The sequence below is a fragment of the Drosophila melanogaster genome, chromosome 2R, assembly GCF_000001215.4.
Source record: "Drosophila melanogaster chromosome 2R".
Classification (NCBI taxonomy): domain Eukaryota; kingdom Metazoa; phylum Arthropoda; class Insecta; order Diptera; family Drosophilidae; genus Drosophila; species Drosophila melanogaster.
In genome coordinates this window covers 20742123-20763424 of record NT_033778.4, presented here as the reverse complement: position 1 = coordinate 20763424, position 21302 = coordinate 20742123, and the positions used below count along the sequence as shown (strand labels likewise).

At 43.2% G+C, this 21302-nt stretch overlaps 3 protein-coding genes across 4 annotated transcripts in view, besides 1 other annotated feature; all 3 read right to left on the bottom strand.

Moving 5' to 3' along the window:
- Nucleotides 1-9685: 9685 nt before the first annotated feature.
- On the bottom strand, nucleotides 9686-10839 carry CG34202 (uncharacterized protein). Its single transcript, NM_001103916.2, has 2 exons — nucleotides 10763-10839; nucleotides 9686-10699 (listed from the first exon to the last, which is right to left on the bottom strand). The coding sequence occupies exons 1-2, from the start codon at nucleotides 10818-10820 to the stop codon at nucleotides 9738-9740; spliced, it is 1020 nt and encodes a 339-aa protein (NP_001097386.1). The 5' UTR covers nucleotides 10821-10839; the 3' UTR covers nucleotides 9686-9737.
- A 450-nt stretch (nucleotides 10840-11289) lies between these two features.
- Nucleotides 11290-12511, bottom strand: CG34201 (uncharacterized protein). Its single transcript, NM_001103915.2, has 2 exons — nucleotides 12418-12511; nucleotides 11290-12350 (listed from the first exon to the last, which is right to left on the bottom strand). The coding sequence occupies exons 1-2, from the start codon at nucleotides 12476-12478 to the stop codon at nucleotides 11302-11304; spliced, it is 1110 nt and encodes a 369-aa protein (NP_001097385.1). The 5' UTR covers nucleotides 12479-12511; the 3' UTR covers nucleotides 11290-11301.
- Nucleotides 12512-12982: 471 nt separating this feature from the next.
- dpr1 (defective proboscis extension response 1) overlaps nucleotides 12983-21302 on the bottom strand; it is a 51960-nt gene continuing 43640 nt past the window's right edge. The window contains exons 5-8 of one of the 2 annotated variants that reach the window (NM_206186.4): nucleotides 17521-17640; nucleotides 17323-17419; nucleotides 15903-16000; nucleotides 12983-15099 (exon numbers count right to left, since the gene is read on the bottom strand). In NM_206186.4, coding sequence (NP_995908.2) covers nucleotides 14774-15099; nucleotides 15903-16000; nucleotides 17323-17419; nucleotides 17521-17640 — 641 coding nt within the window. In that variant the 3' untranslated portion in view covers nucleotides 12983-14773. The remainder of the gene's footprint in view (nucleotides 15100-15902; nucleotides 16001-17322; nucleotides 17420-17520; nucleotides 17641-21302) is intronic. The other variant, NM_001299716.1, reaches the window with a different exon arrangement.
- Nucleotides 19224-21302: part of a mobile genetic element that runs on past the window's edge.

Here is a 21302-nt window from a genome sequence, read left to right as displayed (position 1 = left end):
TTCTGTGCTGATTTATGGTGTCGTTTTACTTTGATATATGTACATAAAGTTACTTCTGATAATAGTTGAAACAATTCAAACCTTCAGCTCATATTCAATATACCCCACTGTTTTACAGGTCATTGCAAAAGTCCAACTTGCTTTGGCTACAGCTATTCCACTTGTTATTCCTGATTTTGCAACTGGCCAAATGCAATTTCACTTTTATGCTGTTGCTCGCCTCCAGTCCTTCGAGCTCCCAGCCATTCCTTCGATCCCGATTGCCCCGCATCCTGATCCTCCGGTGACTGTGAGCACAAAATCCACACAATAGTAGCAAAACAAGATAAATGAAATTCTGATGCAAATTTGATTTGTTTGTAAATGTTCGACGTTGCAATGCTACCCCAGCCCAGGAAAACTTGCACTTTTTCCCCCGCCCTTTTCGTCCTGATCGCCTGGGAAATGGAGGGGAAGGTGGGGTGTTGGAAATCAGTGGCTGTTGGTGGGCGCTTAGTGGGTGGACAGCAGCAACATGTTGCCGTTTTTCACGCTTCCCCCCTTCCGCAACCAGCAGTTGACATTTTTATGCGCGCATGATTAATTATGCAATTTTGCCATCGGTTCCGTTCTGCTTGTCCTCCAGCTGGCTTTGGGGTTTATGGCTGATGCTATTATGTGCCCCGCTGGGCTGCTCCAGCGCATCAATCAGCATCCAGATCCCGACTTGGCCGGCGAAACGGAACGCCATCGGAACACTTATTCAATAGTCATGCATGCAATTAGCGGGCGAAGAAGGGCGAAGTACTGGTGGAGTGGAACTTAAGGGCGGAATTAAATTAAGTATACGTTGTACACAGGGCGTATGCGGAATACTTATAATCACGGCTGGTCAACCGAAGGCGAGTAAGTGGGGAAACGTGAGAGGAGCCCAAGACTGGGGACTAGGAATTCGCACGCAAATCGCAAGGAGCAAAAAAAGAAGAAGAAGCAAAGTAGGCGGCGGACAACTGAAGTTTCCTGTTTAACCGCCCACTGACCATTGACCCCACGCCGCCCCACCCAACTAGAGTCACAATGATGGTCACTGACAATCGCAGTCGGCAGGCAAATAGAGGCGAGCCGGGAGTATCGAGCCCATAATGCTGCACGGTCTTTTTGAGGCACGTTTCAGTTATTAACGGGACCGGGCAGCCTGTAAAGTGCATGCCGCTGTCCATTCCAACCATTCGTACACTGGCCATTCGTGCTAACGTGACCAATATGCTTGTCATTGCCATAATAATCAGCTTTTGTCAGCGCTCGCCTTCTGCTCCTAAAGTAACGCACATTCGCTTGGTTAGGGTGACTCACTGTGCAGCTGAATTTGATTTTGATACTTTAATCCTTTAAGAATGAATACGGCGAACATGAAAATATCTTAAACCAAATTTCAATTACCGAGGTATCAATAGAGCAAGAGAATATATATACTTTGATTAATGGTGTTTTAAAGCATTATGCGTTTTATTAAATCATTTAAATTTAAAGAAGAAGAAATAAAGCGACCCACCCTCATGTTTAATATATGGCCAAGGGATTGTTGGACAAGCGCAGCAGTTGTGTGGACATGTAGCCTCGCATGCAAATATTTGCTGATCCAATCGCCGGAAATGACACAAAACTTAGCAATTGTTTACTGCAACACTTTGTTCCGCTTGAGCTCTTAGCGGGAATTCAAATGGTATTAGACAGCCCATCTCCATTTGTGGCATTGCGTGGCCCCAATTGGGCAAGAGATATTATAATTAATATCAGCTTAAAAGGTTTTTCCTGCCCAATTACGACATTAGTCATTGATGTCATTGCTTTCACGAAACTGACTTTCTAAATAGTGATTTCGTTTTTTATTTGCTGCAGTGCCATGGAGCGTGATCAATTTGCACAGAACACGCGATAAGCAAATAAGCAAAAAAATATTATTTTCTAATATTTATGGATATTTATGGATATTTATTGTATTTACAGTTCAGTCAGTTGGCTATAGGTACTAAAAAATCAACCATAAATTGGACTTAATTGAACTGTGGGTTACATTTATTTTTTAGATATCAAATCAAAGATTATGTGCATGGTTGAAAATTTCTACACAGCTAAAAATAATTGTATTTATGTGAATTTATAAAACTAGAAACTGAAAAGCGGATATAAAATTCTAATGAAATATTAATAAAAAGAAATTGAGATATCCTAATTTTATTATTTTAAATCTTTCAAAATTAGCTGTTAGCGATTATTTCGCTTGGTGTTTTTGCACGAATTTATTAAAAGTACATTTTGTGCGTTTATTTTTAGAAACTGTTCGAAGCAATCCAATGTAATGTTCGAACAGAGTTTGAATCGGAATTTATTGCAATTGTGTGCGAGTATTTGTTGGAATTTATGATGACCACAGGCTTTCCGTCGGTAGTGATTGTTTGAGTTTAATTGAGTTACCTATCCGCGATGAAACAATTAAAGCCGCGAAAGTTGGATTTGAATTTTGCAGCTGGTGAAAAAACGGCTTCAGACGTTAATTGGATTCCATGATTTACGTCCGTTGATTCCCAGATGCGATTGGTTTAATGTCCAGCCGGATACTCAGTTTATTTTTTGCCTGGGGGCGGGGTAGTAACACTGTCCTAATGAAGTTGTCTCGTTGTAATTAGAAGTAATAATAATTTCCTAGCCCGAGCACAGTCATTATGAATTTGGATTGCGGCCAAGGAAATGCCATTAATCAAATTAGCGAGCGCATAACTTTTTATGATTATGCTCCGTGATAAGCGCAACTTACAGGCTGAAAAATGGGCGGCGGTGTTGGAGGGGGCGTGACTTTGCATGCAAAGGAAAAGTTGAAGCGACGACAGCGTCGTCCTGGCCATTTGCTTCTTGCTTATTGTTTAATTCTATTTATTTTTTAATAAACAATTTTCCTAATGAAATGTCTGCCCAAGGCCAAGGAGCAGTAGGGTATGAAGAGGGGCGGTGGAAACACGAGACAAGCAGAAGCCGCAAAATTAATTACGATAAACCAGCCGGCAAAGGGAAAGGACGCGACGCAGAGTCCTGTAATGAGGCCGCATCAAGTTAATAGTAATTGAAAAATTGTAATGAAATGCAGCTGTTGCTGTTGTTGTCCCGGCATTTCCCTTCTCAAATTAAACCTCCTCCACACTGCCATTGTGCTGGGATTACGCAATACGAACTCACATACACACACTCACACACACACACACACAAAGTGGCATAAGGGGCACAGGGACTTGGCCTAGGCTTAATTAAACGAAATTATCGCACTATTGTTGGGCAAGTGTCTGTCTCATCCTCCAAAATGTCCCCACTTTGTCCAATACTCCTCCAGGCTGTGCAACTTGGGCATTTGAATGGCTGCCATATGCAAGTGCCAATTAATTGCAATACCTGCCCATTGGCCAAGGACCCTGAATACAGTTTCACTGCAAGTTGCGTAATCCGATCTGGCCATAAGTCAAGCCACTCTGGCGATCGAGAGCGGCTGAATTCGATTTGCTGGAGAGACCGTCAAATTGGCATGCTTAAGTTCTATACCTATAGATAGAACAACAAATTAATGTTATTCTGAAACAATTTGTTGGATAATAGTCTCCATCCATCCGATCCACAACCCCAAACTAATGAAAGCTTCATATGCCTATGCAATTTTGGTCACCTTACAATCGAATTGCAGATTTTTCCGTATGGGGTCCTTGCTCGGCTGTACTGCAGCCAGACACTCATCTTCACATGAGAGCCAGGCCATTTAGCCGTTGGCTAACTTGTTTATTTTGACATTTCGTGCGGAATTGAACGCATTTTGACCTAATTTGGTACAACAACGGCAATGGGAGCGACAACGACTACGACAACTACGATGGCGATGGCAATGGCGATTGCGATGGCGATGGCGACGACTGGCAGGCAAAACCGAAATGGTCAAAAGTCGGGGATTCCCCCATTCGCACACCATGCGAATTGTGGAGTGCAACTGCACTTTGCACTGATTATGGACAAACAGCTTTTTGTTGGCTCCTGTGGGTGGTTTTGCTGCAGGATTGAGGATGCAGTATGTTCCTGCTGCAGCTGCTGCTGCAGTGTCTGCATTTAATGTGCGTTGTAAGTGAAATTAACAGCAAAACTGCATTTCGGTCATCACCATTTGCTATTTGCCAATTTAGACATAAATAGCCAAACGACTAGTCGCCTTTTCGACCAGCAGTCGTATCTTAAAGCCATTTAAGCTGCTTGTTGGCCGGGGATTAGGGACGAAATGTTGGCTGAGTGTACTCGAGCTGGAGCCAGATTGGCAGGGAAGGATATGCAAATTGGGACAGACTTTTGCCTCCTTGTAAGTTTCAATCAAAATGCAAATATTGATGCAGTTGACATATGACGTTGTGTGCATCGGGATCGGATTGAGAGCCGAACTCAGAGCAGTCGAAACATGCCTCGCCAGCATGCAGATTTATGATAACAGTGGGCGGGGAAAAGGATGGTGGGTCGTACCAAGGCATTAAGCACCAAGCACCAACTACCAAGAACCAAGGACCAAATCCTAAGCCTGCACGGGAAAAGCCATCGAGAATGCAATAACAAAGGATAAAATAATAAGATTTACTCATGACTTACTCTTGACTTTGCCAGCATCTGTGAGCGTGGGCAGGGAGGTGGGGATTGATGGGTGAAGTAGTGATGTGAGGACCAGGGGGATGGCACTGTTTTATTAAAACATAAACACAAACAAGATCCCGACAGCAAAAACACCAACAGCAGCAGTAGAATCAGCAACTATGACGGCCAACAGATTGAATAATGGCACCAGCTCGAATGGAGGCAGGTGATCCAGGAAAAAAAAAAGGGGGGGGGAAGGTCGATGGAAGGTGATGGGGAAAGTGCTGCGGGCTGCTGGATAAATTAAAAACAAAAAGTATACCGAGAACTCATCGCATTAAATTAGAGCCGAGATACCAAGATACAACGACGGCTGCCAGGGTAACTTTTTGTTATTATTTTTCAATTTCGTCGTCATCTGCTGCTATTGCCTTTTATCCAGGTTTGATGTCATTTCTCAAGAGGCTTATATGTGTGCGAGTTGGTCTTGTGCATTGCTAAACAAATTTTGATTAACTTATGCATAGAACATAACATTTGTTGTCTTCAAAACAACAGACACTGAGTTATGCCTCATTTCCACAAACGAAATTGAAACTTTTTCATGTCAGAGAAGCTATTACTTGAGACCAACCAATAAATATTGTATATGAAACTAGGCAATCATGATGGAATTGTTAAATTTCAATGGAATTAATTGCTTAAATTTTCTCGCCAGATGAATTGGTAACTGAAATTTATCGCACAACTTATAAGGCTGGGGGTCCTTTGCCCCTTTCGCTTCGCTTGTGATTTTATTTGATCGTCTTTCAAAGGCAATTCATCAATTTGACTGGCATGTACACATAAATCAACCCAAACAAAACCATAAAAAAGAAAAGCCGAAAAGAGAAACTCTTCAAAGCCATTTATAGTTGTATTTACAGATGTGCGCGATGTGCGATGCAGCAAACCAACAAACGAATATACATATAGTAAGCCCCCAGTAGTGCACACCCATTTATATGGTGGAAATGATGAAGAGCGTGGGTTGCATGTAGATTGCCACTTAACAGCAAAATAAAGTTCTGCACAAATTTTTAATTGAATGGCAGCGCATTGAAAAACTTTGCGTTGCCACTAAAATTGATTACACACACCCGCCCACACTGACGCACTCGAGTCTCGAGAACTTTTGAGATACACATTGAGATATTGGTTAAATTATTGAGGCAGAAATCGGCACTCGTGTCAAATGCATACCGTTGAGCTTCGAATCCGTATCCAAAATCCGGAATCGGTATTGGAATCGCTATCGGAATCAGGACCAGAACACCCATCGAACACCCAATCTGGAGGCCTGTCGTTTTGCCAGCTTGTTGCAATTTATTCTAATCGCTTGTCGGAGGAAAAAGCAAGCCGATGGATGTTGGTAAGCGATGCGTGTAACGATGCTGCACATGAAGTCATCGGTAAACCAAAGCTGGTACAACCATAGTCAACCCTACTATACCATACCATGGCATACCATACCATACTATAAGAGACCAGGCCAAAAAGGTTGCCAATTGAGTGGCGCCAATCAATCTACTGCTTCTGCCACTGCTGCCGCTCGAAAGTGTGTCAAAAGCCGGGGCCCAACTAAGCCGGAGTGAGCTGAAGAGCGTTAAACTCCGGCCGGATGGCGGACTGGAGGACTGAAGGACCAAAGGACCGACGGACTGACTGACGGCTTATTGTGTCGCTTATGGCACTTAATTGACGCCAATCGCATTGACTTGCAGTCATTCCATTCAGGCCCTGCTGATGGCAAGAAAAATCACAGCTCGTTAGTGCTGCGAACGAACATACGTTTCAGGTCTCCATCTCGATCTCGAAGTGGGCCAGGTAAACTGGTTAGTGTTCCAAAAAGGGGAGAGGCACGGAAGGGGGATATGGTTGAGTATCGATACCAAATTGCCAATCGGGGCTTTCAGCTTCCACAAATTGACAAGTGATTATTAAATGCCAACGCCAGGCGTGCAGCCACAAAAAAAAAAAAACAGGATGTGTTCTTCAAAAAATGTTAAATTGTAACTCAGTATGGTATTTATGGTCTTTTGCTGCATCTGCTCATTTTTGTACGCCTTTAAAATTAATAACATTTTCCATCTCTCTCGTTTTTAATTACCCTCTATATGTACTTACGCAATTTCAAGGCCTTATCCAAGCGGTTATGGTGCGTTTCCGCAGTTGAATACCAGCCAATGTGGCATTTATCCGCAAATCCAGATGCGGCGGCTTCTCTCCAGGCTTCGGCAACCACAAATCAGTTAAGCCACCAAATCAACAGCAAGCAAAACCAATGTCAGGGACAACTACATGACAGCAAACAGAAACACATACAACCCATACAAACACATACAAACACGCACGCACACTTATCACTTATCACATGCAAGCCACTTCTTAAAAATCCTTAAATCACACCATTGTGTGTGCGTGTGTGCGTGAGTTTGTTAATGATTATTTGACGCCATGTTTGATTGACGTGCAAATAACGCCCTTCTGCTCGCACAGCCTCTTATGGAACACATTTTATTATCCTTGTGTGTGGCACACACACGTCATGCCTCATTCCGCCGTGCGTCGTGTTAATGGCCACCAAAGACCGCAATAACCACAAGGCACTTATCAATTTTTGCGCCTTAACAAAATGGCACTCGAGCGTGTATTTGTGTGCGCACTTCCGTTTGCTATCAAAGACGTATGCTTGTGCATGTGTGTGGGTGTGTGTTTGTGGGCGTGTGTATGGGTTTCTTTGCAATGGCGTACTTGCATTAATATTCCGTTAAATTGACATTTACACGATGAAGACGATTACGATGGTGCTGATGAAGCTGCCTGACTTTTGCCACCAGAAATTATTCAAGACCTAATTCATCTTCATCAATGCAATAAACACTTGTGGAAATCAAAACGGAAATGCAAACACAAACACAGTCGTGTATGAAACAATCTTTGGCTTAGAAGACCCTCTGAATGTAAATGAGAGAAACAATCTAGCTCAGCTCAGAAAAGCACAAATAATAAAAATTTTCAAAAATATGACTACCAATTACCTGCCGCAATAAATAGAAGAACACCAAATTATTTGATTATAGATTTATCAGTCTGATTTATGTGCAATGAGAACTTTAATTCCATTAGATCGGATATAAATCATCAATATCACTGGCCGGAGTATATTTATTTATATTGGATTGTTTTAGGAGCCAAATCAATAATTTAAATCTACCGTTATGAAAATATTCCAATTGAATTAAGGCCATTTATATTTTGCTTTCAATTCCACAAGTTTACCCCTTAATTTAAGCCACAACTAATCGCTTATACGCATCCCTCGATTTTCCATTGGCGTTAACAACATCTTTGGCAACACTTTACTGCATTTTTGAGGACAGCAATTTTAGGGCCATTCCGTTCTGTTTTTTTGTATGTCTGTCTGAGCAACACACTTGCAGAGCTCTTAGCAATTTGCTTACATTCAACTCAGCCATGTCCAAAATGGCAGCTACAAGCATTTCGTCCTTTATGTGCGTGGTTGTGTGTGTGTGTATGCTTGTGCGTGGGTGTGCTTGATGTTGCTGGATAAACTATGTAGAGTCCTTGAAAAACATGCAGGCCAAAGGAGCGGAATGCCAGCGGCTGCAAAAACAACGAGCGCGCAACAAATAGGAAAAATAGAAAGGAAAAGTTAACAGTTGACATAGTTTAGAGTTGCTTGGTCAGACGAAGGCCGCAACGGCGGAGCGCTGGACGAAATGGGTGGCGAAAAGGGGAGGTGGTTGCCACCATGAGTTGGGTTCAAAAGCCACAAGCGTAAGTCGTTGAATGCGAGGCGGGATGAATGTCTTAATCAGAGTGCTGGGTAGGATTGGTGGTAAGCTAAATGAATTTAATTGCCGCAGGATATGAAAGTAATTATTTTGCAGTGCATAGACACAACACTGTGTGGGTGGGCGTAGGCGGTACGAGGGGGCGTGTCGCCGTGACAGGCTCAGGCTAAAATCGCAATGAAGCCAAAGGCGACCGTATCTCCCTATTCCACCACCCACAAACCCCCTCTCACTACCATCGATGCACTTACGAACAGGCGTTCAAATCGCCACGCCCATACCGCCCATGCCGGCTGCAACGCCCCCCACATGCGATGCACCACTGCCAATTGCCCCGCGGTTATTTTGAGTTGTTCTTTAATTTATTCTCTTTTATGCCTGTGCGTTAGTTGTCCTTCGCCAGCGTATGACTGTATGTCACTGCGCGACTATCAGTTTATGCACTGAAAAAAAACAGTTGCAACTAGAATTTGACTGTCTTAAAAGGTCATATAGATAGTGTGTAGTGCTTAGAGCAAAACTGATCTGTTTTGTCTTGGGAACGGGAAAGGAAGGAAAAATTCTTATTACTATTTCCCAAGACCATATTTTTTAAATTCTTTACCGTGCACCTGCAGTAAAGAGGCAGCAGCAGCAGTTCTACAAAAGGCAACGATGTGTTACACTTTCAATTGTCGTTGTGCCTCAATACTCCTCTGCGCGTGTGTTTGTTTGGCAGAGGAAAGTGTAATGCTTCTTGTTTACACGGTGGCTCTGTTGTGTTGCCTAGATCAACGTTTCTTTCTGGCATTGTTAGTGGCAGGACCTTGTAACACTTTTGATCAAACACGCACGCGGGCACAGACACACAGCTACGTACTGTACTCTAGGTGGGCCATCTCTGGCACAAACATGCAGCAAATGAGCGATTCTGCCACTCAATTCGGAGTCCAATTATGAAGGCACATGCGTCTGCGATTGATGGCTCTCTGAATCGTGGCCCCATCAGCATTGTGTTCAAAAGATACACATGTGTACGTCTGCTTCGATACGCAGGCTTACTAAATTCAATTAAGGTATTATTCAAGCCATCAAGTATCACTATAGCTGAGGACCACTCTTTATATAAATGTATAAATAAGGATCAAGTATCACTATAGCTGATATAAAAGGGTTTACAAGAACATAAACCCTATCTATCAAAAAAAAACCTCTTCCCAATTAATAATTTAGTTAATTTTATTCAAGGATGCATTTCTCTAAAGACAAATTGTTCTAGTGTTCCTGTTCGAATTGTGGCGATCGCACGTAGACAGGAGCAGGATGGGTCAGTCCGTAGTTGCGCACCACTTTCGGATAGGTATTGGCATACTCCTGCTGCGGATAGCTGGCTGGCTGATAGGCCGAGGTATCCTGACTGACCCTCGAGTACTTTCCACTCCGCGGAGTGAAGCCATCTGGCTGGTAATAGAGTCCATTGTACGCATCGATCAGACGACCCGCTTCCTCTTCCTCATCAGCCGATCGCTTGCCACTGCCGGAATGTGATGGCTTGTGTGTTGGCGGTGGTGGAGGTGGTGGTGGGTATGGGTAGGGAGGATAGTACGGTGGGTAGCCGTAGTAGGGGGGATAGAACGGAGGAGGTGGTGGGTAATAAGCACCTGGCGTGGGTCCGCTTCCATGTCCGCTACCATGTCCGCTGCCATGTCCATGTCCGTGACCGTGACTTGGTTTTGCCGTCGTTGTGGTGGTAGTAGTGGTGTCGGTGCCATTGACCACCAGGATGCAGTTGACAGTGGTCACATCATCGTCGTCATCATCGCTGCCACTTCCATTTCCACTGCCATGACCACTACCGCTTCCACTGCCGTGTCCGCTTCCATGACCACTTCCACTGCCACTGCTCGATCCCGATCCGGAGCTGGAGTCGCTATTGGCCTCATACTCAATGCTCACCACACGACCCAAGCGCCGCTCCTGATCCTGGTCCAGATCATTGGTGGAGATCACGCAGAGTGGGCGTCCCTTCTTGGGCGTATCCTTGGATCCGGAACTGAAGATAGCTGGAATGAAGTTGCCAGCGGCAAAGCCGGATGCCAATCCCTTGATGCCAACAATGGAGCTACTGAGCAAACGTGCCTCCGATACTTCCTCCTTGCCCTGAGCTAGCCGGAGCAGCTCCTTGTACTCCTGTCGAGTCACCTGATGCAGACGCACCAGTTGCGGACGACTCGAGCCTGTCATGTGGAGAGATCATTAGCATCCTTTTTGCTAGAATCAAATATATAAGAAAACCTCACCAGCTTGGGCCGCAGCTGCGCAGAGAACGATCACCGCAAGAACTGTTAAGAACTTCATGGCGATTGCGAATAAGCTTATTTTCCTCTGCTCCCTTGCTTATATATTTCAAAAGTCTTTCTCTGCCGGCAAGTTGATGACTTGACGAGACGAAATTCTCTTTAGGCATTGTCATTCAAATGGATCAACCCAAACTGCTCATATACAGTTATAGCTTTGCACTAATCGACTTCCATCTCCATAATTTACGCGTTGACCCAGTTCTTAATCATGATCTCGCCCTGCCCAAAACTCGTTTACTTAATGAGTTTTATAGCAAAACACATCTAGATATACTAGTTTTGTCGATTGAATGATAACATAATTCCTTTTGGTCGAGCTTACAAAGGAGACCGATACTCAAGAGAAATTACTCATAATCCACATGTTGGATTAGTATAGTCAGAAGAAGACATATCCCAAGAAATTCCTAAAATTCCTAAATCTGCTATTCTTTACTAAGATAATAAAACCAGAATGTGTATTTATTTTCTCTTGTTTATTAGTTATTATAAGATTGTTGAAGGTATACAGGATTGTAGGAGTTCTTATAGCGATAGTCATTTTCTTCTTCAGTCTCGTAGGAGTCTTCATCTTCATCTTCGTCATCGTCAGCCTCGAGTTTCTCCACTTCCTTATGGGCATTTACTTGAGCCAACTGGTTCTGATCGAAGTAGGGATATCCATAGGGTTCATAGGGCTGCGGACTGTAAGGTGCAATGGGGGGCTGAGGACCATAGGGCTGTTGGGGGTACAATCCATAAGGAGATTGTCCATATGGCGATGGTCCATACGGCAGTTGAGGTCCATATGGCTGAGGGCTTGGATAAGGCAGAGGGTTGGGATAGGGACTGTACGGATAGCCACCATAGGAGGGAGGTGGTGGATAGGGTGTTCCATATTGGGGCGGCAGTGGAGGATAGCCATATTGCCGGGAACCGTCGGAGTCGTCCGCCAAAGTGCTTGCCCTCGGATAAGTGCTTTTGTTAACCTTTTTCTTTTTCAATGGAGCTGGTATCCTGGTCTGCACTTCCTCTTCATCCTTAAGAACTTCTGAAGACTGCGAGCGAATTTGGGCTTCCACCACAGGGTTAGACGTTTCAGGTTTGTTCCAATATTGGACGTAATTTGGAAGAGGTTCCAGGGTTGGGAGCTCAAATTCGACATCCTTCTTGAGCACCACTATGCAGTGGATGGCGGAATCCTCTTCTTCGTCTTCGATATCTCTAGCCGAGCTTCTAGCGGAGGGCACATCCTCCTCCCTGCCCTCGCCCTCACGAGATTTGATCACACACAAGGGCTGACCATCGAAGTCCACCTTCTCCGTCTCATCGGCCTTGCTGAGCGTGGTGAGGCCCACGATCCGTAGAAGAGAGTTCCATCCGGAACTCAAGGTATCACTTACGGTGGCAAAGCCACCGTTGATCAACCGACCTTCTGATATGACATTCTTGCCTTTGGTCAGCTGCAAAACCCGCTGGTATTGCTCCTCATTGATTTCGTATACGCGCACATATTTCTCTTGCTTAGCTCCAGATGATGGGGATGGTGCTGTGTTATATATGTTTTATGTACAATATATGACTTAAGCTTTTGTTTAAGCAACAATAGAACCCACCTGTTTCTAAGCTGGCAAAAAGAGCCAGAAAAAACAGCAGGGCCAGTGACAGCTGCAGCATGTTCTTATATCTGGACAACAACGGACTAAAATGCGTCTACCTAGTTCTGGTTTTATTTATACTTTTGGCTAGAATAAATATCACAGCGAATAAGAAACGAACGGTTCATCAGTCCCGCCACATTTGGAGGCGAATTGCAATTAAAAAATAAATATTGGACGGCAGCCATCACATCAGCATCAACATCATTTTGGACGACATCTAATCTAACCAATGATTTCATTTGAATACATTATACGGAGAGTCAATGAACGCATTACTGGCATTCCCTTTGAAACTATGATAAACTGGTTTTTCTGGCGAAATCAGCTGTCAAAAGCGATTTGGTTCAAGTTTCTGAATATGTATGTGGGTTACAAAAGGGCGCATGGGAATTCAAATGAAATAAATATAATTCAAATGTTTTCTTAGATTTGAAATTCGAAATATTATAATGAATGTGTTTAAATGATGATAATGATTTTGCATGACTAACCCCACCCACAAAGAACTACGACGTTTGTTAAATTTTCTAAATTATAATTTTATTGAATCGATTCGGTTTCATTTCACAAAACTCTCGCCTGCAGTGTCCGTGTTTTTGATGTGGCGTTTAAACAATCCTATCTGTATATGCATAAGTAGGGTACCTATGGATACGCACACATATAAATGATTTTGAGAGTACCTGGTTTATATATGTATGTATATTTGTTAGCTGCACTGCTGTGACATACAATTGTACATAATGTATTTGCTAGGGTTTCATTATTGTTTTTTGTTTTTTTTTATTATTATATTTTTTCATAAATCTGGAGCCGACATTAATACTTGACACACAACGGATTTAGCTTAGTTAATCGCCGATCAGCGATTATTTCACTATCCATTCACTCTATTTACAAGATGCTGGGCTTTGTGTTAAATTTAACTAGCTTTTACTATTATTTGAATTGTTTTATGCTTAGTGTGGTTTAGTTAATTTGGTTTGCGTGTGAGTTCTGCCAATTTTGCCTCAGTGTGCGGCTTACCAACTAGGGCGGTTGGCAGCCTGCGAATCGCATTTATCGGTTTTATCTGTTTATATCGTTTAAGAGTTAATTAAAATTACAATTTCGTCTACTAATGAATTTATTTACAGTGCCTGCACACTCGCAATGCATTCGTATCAATTATATCGATAAGCACAATTATAAATTGCATTTAATATTAAATTTTCCCCTCATTTGTGTTTGTTTCTTTCTGTTGTTTTTGTTTTTTTTTTGTTTTGTTTTTTGTTTTTTTCTAGCCAAAACTAATTATGTACAATTAAACGAGCTTCACCCACAATTGGGTCAGACACAAATAGGTTAATACCCAATTTTTGAGTACTGACGCTTGAAATTCAGTATCTGCTTCCGTAATTTATCCGCTTATCGGCTATACATACATCCATTATCGTACTTAAACATAGCTAATACCTAAAACTGATAAATGTGCAAAGCAATCGAATGCAGAGCCATCTTTTGTTCTCAATTGGCTGGGTTAACACGTATGTGGATCCAAGGACTCTTGAGTAAATTTCTCTTGAATGGCAATTATTTACAGCAAATTTCAATCGAACAACTTGATGCAATGGGCTACTGTGGAGTGCAAGTTCGTTGGCAGTAAAAGATTGCATAGAAGTGGGTTATTGTGATTACAGAGAAATTAATCTCTGCTTGTTAATCCGGCTGTTCGGGATATTTATAGCTAGTAAGTCTTATTTCATAATGAAGAGGTGTGTTAGGTTTTTCTATGGGTGTGTGCAGTCAATATTTGGGGAGCAGAATGAGATTTACAGATAACTGACAGTTGAATATGGGATAGAAGACGGATGTTAGGTTTTAATCAATCATTTTTCACCCATATCTTTGGACATTGTAAGGCAGTCCAGAAGTCAAACAATTATGGTAATATTTTGTTATTTTCTGGGGCGTTCTTTCATTCAATTGGTCAATGTCCAATTCAAATCAATTTTCAAACAAGTAGACTTTGTTCCACTAGGTCGGAGATCACGTTGATTATGACGACCCACGAAAATGCATAGGTTTTCTCTCAGTTTTTCAGGGATTAACTTTCACTCTTAACGTTGTCAATTACTTCGTTCGCTTATCAGATAATATGTTTGCATTTCCACTAAGTGCAATCCTTATAATACTTATGTTTGAGCCCCCCATGCGATACATAGAAAACTTAAATCACCTTGAATATGTGTGTCAGTGTTGCGTGTGTGTGTGTGTGTGTGAGTAGGTGTGTTTTGCCTTTTTAGTGTTTCGTTGCGTGTTGATTATTCCTTCATCTCAGACACCGAATTGCCGCTGGGCGTTCTCTCAACATGTTGCACGTTGCTAATGCGGATGCTACTGCTGCAGATGCGCCTGCGGCTGCTGCAACTTCTGCAGCACTTATTCCTGTTTCGCTGGTCGTTAGCGTTGCTCGCTTGGGGGGCCCCAATCCCGCGGATTTTGCCAACGCTGCCGCGGCATGGAGATATCCACACCCCGTTTCATAAAAATGCTGCAGGCAGCAGGACACAATGCTCAGCAGCATGCAGCAGATGCCGCAGTAGAAGCTGTTGCTGTTGCTACTCGAATTGTGTTGCATGGCCGCAGGATGTTCGCCTGTTGGAGAGCAGAATCAAAAAGGCAATTAGGGAAGGCGGAATATGTCCTACATCACATGATTTTGGCATATTCCCGTACATTATTCGACTTACTGACTACTTAAAGCAAAAAAACTTAAACTCTACTAGTTGCTTGAGCGAAAAATCTGTTGACAATCGATATTGATTGCTTCTAGCTTTCACTTGACAGATTTCTCAGCTCCTCAAATGGAAATGCATACTGAAAGCAGAAACTATATCTGTTCATCGAATAATTGTTTGGAAACAATTTGGAAACAAAGTGATTGGCTTTGTTGTGCCTCTTCTGCGTCAGTTATAAACGTCCTTAGTTGGCATGCATGCAGTTTCCGTTTGAGCCAAAGAAAAACATTGGCAGCCAAAGTTGTTAAAGTTCTTGATGATCTCTCGAGCACACAAGCTGCTCCCATAAATCCCCGAACCCCCATTTCAGCCGACATGGCCCGTGTTATTGGCCTGCAGCTAAACTGCCTTGCTGCAGCGGCAACTAGAAATAATTTCCGTGCTGCTGCACAAATACAAACATGTGGGGGAGGCAACAAAAAAAAAGGGATGAAAAAAATCTAAAACAAAAAATGCCAACAGCAATTTCTCGCCGAGTCTGGTGCAATGCAATTACTGCGCGGCCACTCCCCCCGTTGCACTTGGCATTACAAATTGCGAATGTGCCGCTGCTAACAGGCAACTTCCACTTCCCGTCATAAACATGCAAAACTCCCTGACAGCACACAAACAAACGCTAGCCGGGCTAAGCCCGTTGTTGCAATGCCAGTCCTTACTTACCAATAATTACGTGCACATAGACGCTCGAGGTTTTTGCCACCGTCGGCACACAGGTGTAGTTGCCGGTATCGCCGGGCATGGCGCGCTTGATTTTTAATCTGTGCCACAGAGCAACGTGAAGCAGTGTGGAGTACCGTGGAGAATCGGGAAGAGAAAGCATAGAGAAAGTGAAATGCAGTGGCTGGAATGGAAATGGTAGTGCACAGAGGTTGGGGAACAAAGCCAAACGGCCAGAGCCAAAAAAAAAAGGAAAAACAACAAAAATCACAAAACTTTTGCTACTTTATGCGATAGCATAATGTGTACCGAGCTGCCTCCACCACTGACTCTAATTCAAAGTTACTTTGCATTGAGGGAAAATAATTATTTTTTTTTTGTTTGTAATTTAATGTTAAAAAGTTATCTTACATTAACTTAATTAGTTGCTGTCACTTCAATGAGTTCGTTACCGGTATCAGCATTTTTTGTACGCTTTCATTAATGAGGTATGCTTTGTTAGTTTCGCAGTACAAATTTTCAAATTTTACTACTTATCAAAATTTTTGTGTTTTTTTCATGCCATTTATATAGTATCAACTTGATATTTGAATTCAACTTTCTCCCCTATTCTTAACCTAGAGCTCTGGTTAAACATTTTAATGGGAATAAAAGGCTAAGGCATGATTTTCAGTGTACTTCTTTTCAAGAACGTTTTCTAATCCCTTTTCATCTCCGTCGACGGCACCTGCATTTTATGGTCGTCTGCGTCGTTAGTTAACAGCATAAATGGGCAATGATCGCGTGGCAGAAACTAAAACTCGGCAAATAGCTACAACGGCCACAGACTTCGGGCTCAAATCCGGCTTAGACTTTGACTAGCGCAAATTAAAAGTCACACACGGGAAACTACGGCACACAGTAAAGTGATGAAGCTAAGTAATGGAGTAATAAGACCAGATCGTAACGATGAAGCTATTTTTTTATGGCCAAATTGGAACCTATTTATACAACTAAGCTGTGTAAATATTATTTTAAAAATAACCGGTTTTCGAAAGTTATTCTCTAAGGAGTACTACATCTCTCTGCAGAGGAGTAAGGAAACTTCTGCACTGATTCGATGCTCTTTAGAGCCAGACTGCCACTGGGTCCTTTGGTCCTTCGCTTTGGCCTTAAAATGTCATTCAAAGTCGTGGTCCGTGTTTCCACCGGCCGGCTAGTGAGAGGACATGGCTGCAGGACTGCAGCCTATCACAGGCCGGCTAGGATGGGCTTTAAACTTGCCTATGCCGCGTGTTGGGTACCTGTTCTTAATTAAGTGAGGCGGTATTTTAATGCGAAATAACTGAAATGCTCGGCACACATTTGCACGTTTGCCGTTCGGAATGCCGGAATAGCGTAATGGCGGAATGGCTGAATGGTGGAATGCCGAGTCGTTACATACCTGGAAGTCAGGCCGTCAGTCCAATCATCCTCGACGCGAATCCGGGCCATGGAGCTGTCGATTTCGTTTTCTCCCTTGCCATCAAGCATTTCGCTGCCTGTAATGTGAAGAGTAGCAAATTGAATTGCGTAAATGAGGTGGAGGTACGCCTAAATGGGCCAAGGTGCAGGCTCACCGAAGTTCATTACGCATACGCACCTTTGTACCAGAATATGTTGCCCAGCTCGTGGGGTCCTTGCATAATTTTACATGTTAGGTTTATGTCACTGCCGGTTTTCACCATCAGATCGCTGGGCCCGAAGATTTCCGCTTTGAGTTCTGCAAAAAAAAAAAAAGCACAACAAGAAGAAAAATTCAAGATACGAAATGAAACAGAGAACAAAAAGTCACTTAAGCTGGCAGTACACAAAGCCAAGTCTTTTCCCTCTTTTCCGTAACAATGATAATAATAATAATGTTAATGATAACGTCCAAGTGCACGTTTGTCTGCCAGTGTGTACAAGTGTGTGTACTGCCGAGCCTGGTCCCTACTTTATTACACAGACGCGTGTCTCTATTATGCTGGCGATAAGCTTTTGTTATGCCATATAAAAGGCAGTCGGGCATTGCGGTGATACCTGCAGCTAGCTAGCTGTTTTTTCCGCCGACACTCTCAGCGGAATTGGGTACGAAAAAAAAAAAAGAAAAAAGACAAAAAGCCTGGCAGATTGGAAAGAATTTTCTGCCTTCCATTTTGGGCCACGAAATCAAAATGTCAACCATTGAAGTGCCTTTTGTTGTCGCAGCGTCAATGATTTCAATTGAGTAACATCATCATGGGCAGCCGCTAAATGTGATTTGTACTTAAAGCTTATGATGGCTGACAGTCGCCTTAATGGATCGCGTCCCAATAGCCCTTCCCTCAAACTTAAAATCCATTTTTCTCCCAAAGTGAACGCTAAATGCGACGGCTGAAACTCTTTCGCTTCTGCTCCACTTTCACTGTCGTAAATTGCTAGAGAGGAGAATTTTTCAGGCCCTAAACAACCGCAAAGCCAGTGAAATAAATTGCAGCCAAAAAAGGAGAGAAGGGGGGGGGGGCGGGATGTGGGCGTATTGCAACTGGAACATCTGTATCGAGCTGAAACACACACTCATATTCCCATTGATGTGGCTAAGCTTTTGCTGCGCGCTGCCTGCCATTCAATCGTGTGGCAAAAAGCGAACAAAACGAAATTTGAATGCTCCAAAAAGCAGTACGGAAATGTGGGGAGAGTGGGGAAGTGTGAGCCTGATGATTTTTCCATAACTCCTTCGGCAGGCAACCTTTAAGTCGGTCCTTAAATCAGAGTTGTAGATGTAGGTGTGCGTCCCAAAAATGTTAATCTAAATGAAATGCCAAGTGGAAAAAGTAATATACATCCCCAAAACAAAGAGGGAGCAGAGCCAAACCCAAATGGAATTCGAACATGCTGGGCGATTATCTGGGTGTTTTATAGACCCGCACATATATATCTAGGCCCCAGTGTTCCGAGGAAAGCGAGAAAAGTGGAAAAAGGTGGCAAAAGTGCCGAGTGAGGCATGTTGTTGTCGCTGATGGCCGTTGTTGTACTCTATGCATGTGTATGTGTATATGTGTACCTGGCAAAACAATTGTGGCAGCGAAAGCTAACCGTCTATGACTTTTGCCAACCTCGCAGTGCAAGGAGCCGTGGCTGCGAAAATTATTGCCTCCCAGACTCACACTCACACACACATGCAGCTGACAACGCGCCTGTGGTTCCCACGGGGTGGGGAAAGGATGTGTTTCCAAAGGATCTTAGGTTTGGAATGGGGTTTTGCCCAGGTGCGAACCCGCATGACAGTCGGAATAAATGGGAATCGCTGCGAGAGGAGGTCCTGTGGAAAATTGGTTATTTTTTTTTTTTTTTTTTTTTTTTTTTTTACTTTGCTTTTATTTATTGAATCTTCTTGTATAAGAACTAACAATAAGTTTAAAAATCTTAACTATAACAAGTATTTTTTGAACAGTTGTATTATTTTTCCAACTGTTCTATGTTTAAACGGCCCTAATAATTTATTCGCTGGGTTGGTAGGTCCTTTCGCCGGAGACGGGAACGGCTGCTGAGCTGGATTAGACCTCGCGCTAGGTGGTTGGGGTGCGTGTGAAGCTTGCTATGGTATTTTTCCTTAAGTTCCGTGATTGCGTTGGTAACTGATGGGATATTTAAGTCTCTTTGGATGTTTTCACTCCGAACGTACCACGGTGCCCCAGTGATGGTTCTCAGAATCTTTGATTGTGCTCGCTGAATGATGTCAATATTGCTGTTGCTGGCATTGCCCCATAACTGTGAGCCATAGGTCCAGATTGGTTTCAATATAGAATTGTAGAGCAAGACCTTGTGATCTAGGCTGAGCGGAGAACCAGAGTTGATGAGCCAGTGTAAGTTGTTGGCTTTGAGTTTAAGTTGGGTTTTTTTGGCTTCAATGTGCCTGCGCCATGTGAGTCTTCTGTCTAGGTGTACTCCTAGGTACGTTACCTCGTCTGCTTTCGGGAGTGGTATGCTGTTCAACAAGAGCGGAGGACAGTCTTGTCTGTTTAGCGTAAACGTCACGTGCTTGCATTTTTGCTCGTTTACTTTTATTCGCCAGTCAGAGAGCCACTTCTCAATGTCGATGAGGTACAGTGCCAACTGTGCTGTAGCTTGGATAGGGGACCTTGAACGGCTAAGGATAGCTGTATCGTCGGCAAATGTGGATACCGTTAAGCGACTATTTGTAGGGATGTCGGCTGTATAGATGAGGTATAAGGTTGGCCCAAGAACGCTGCCTTGGGGGACTCCAGCCTCAATTGTATGAACAGTGGAAGTGGCAGTGTTGCACCGCACTGCAAACTTTCTGTCATAGAGGTAAGACTTTAGAAGTTTGTGTGTGCTTTCGGGTAGGGATATTTTAATTTTAAACATTAGGCCGTCGAGCCAGACTTTGTCGAATGCTTGGGATACGTCTAAAAATACTGCTGTACAGTATTCGCGATATTCAAATGCAGTTCTTATTTCCGTTGTAATACGATTCACCTGTTCAATGGTTCCGTGGCTTTCGCGAAATCCAAATTGGTGGGCTGGGATTATATTGTGGTATATCAGATGTTGATTAAGTCGGATCAGCAGGCATTTTTCGAATAGTTTCGAAATGCATGAGAGTAGACTTATTGGTCTGTAAGATGAAGCGACTGTGTGGTTCTTACCAGGCTTTGGAATCATTATGATCTTCATCATCTTCCATCGTTGTGGAAAGTAACCAAGTTTGGTGATGGCATTAAAGAGCTTGGTTATGTAGCGAACTGCAGAATGTGGCAGCTGGATGATCATTTCTGGTGTTATAAGGTCGTAGCCGGGGGATTTTTTCGGGCTGAGATTGTCTTTGATTATTTTAGTTATTTCTTTAGGACGAAACACAATTGGGGTGTGTTGCTGATGGCGGTTTACGGGATAGGACGGTAGCGCGAATGTGCTAGTAGCCTGGTTTGGCGTGAACACATTTTGTAGGTGAGCGGCAAATGTGTTGGCTCTGTCTTCATCACTACGGGCCCAGCCACCTGATGAATTCCTTATCGGCAAAACGGTTTCAGTCGGTGGGCGAAGAGTTGAGTGGGCTCGCCACAGTGACTTTTGTTTTGTGCCTGTTGGTGTGAGTTGCTCTATGTATCGGCGCTGATCGTCGTCCTCTTCTTGTTTCAGAGCGTTGGCCAGTTTCCGTGTGGCTACTTTTAGCTTTTGTTTTGCAGTTGGGGATCTGGAAGATTGCCATTCTCTGCGTAAGCGACGTTTTACGTGGACGAGTTGCTCGATTTGTACGTTGGTCTTTTTTGAATTAATTGTATTATTTGTTATTTTGGGTGTTGCAGTAAGAGCTGCTGCAGTAAGGATGGATTGCAATGCACACGTGCAGCTCTCTATATCAGATTCAGTATTGAGTTTTGGGCTTAGCTCAATATGTGA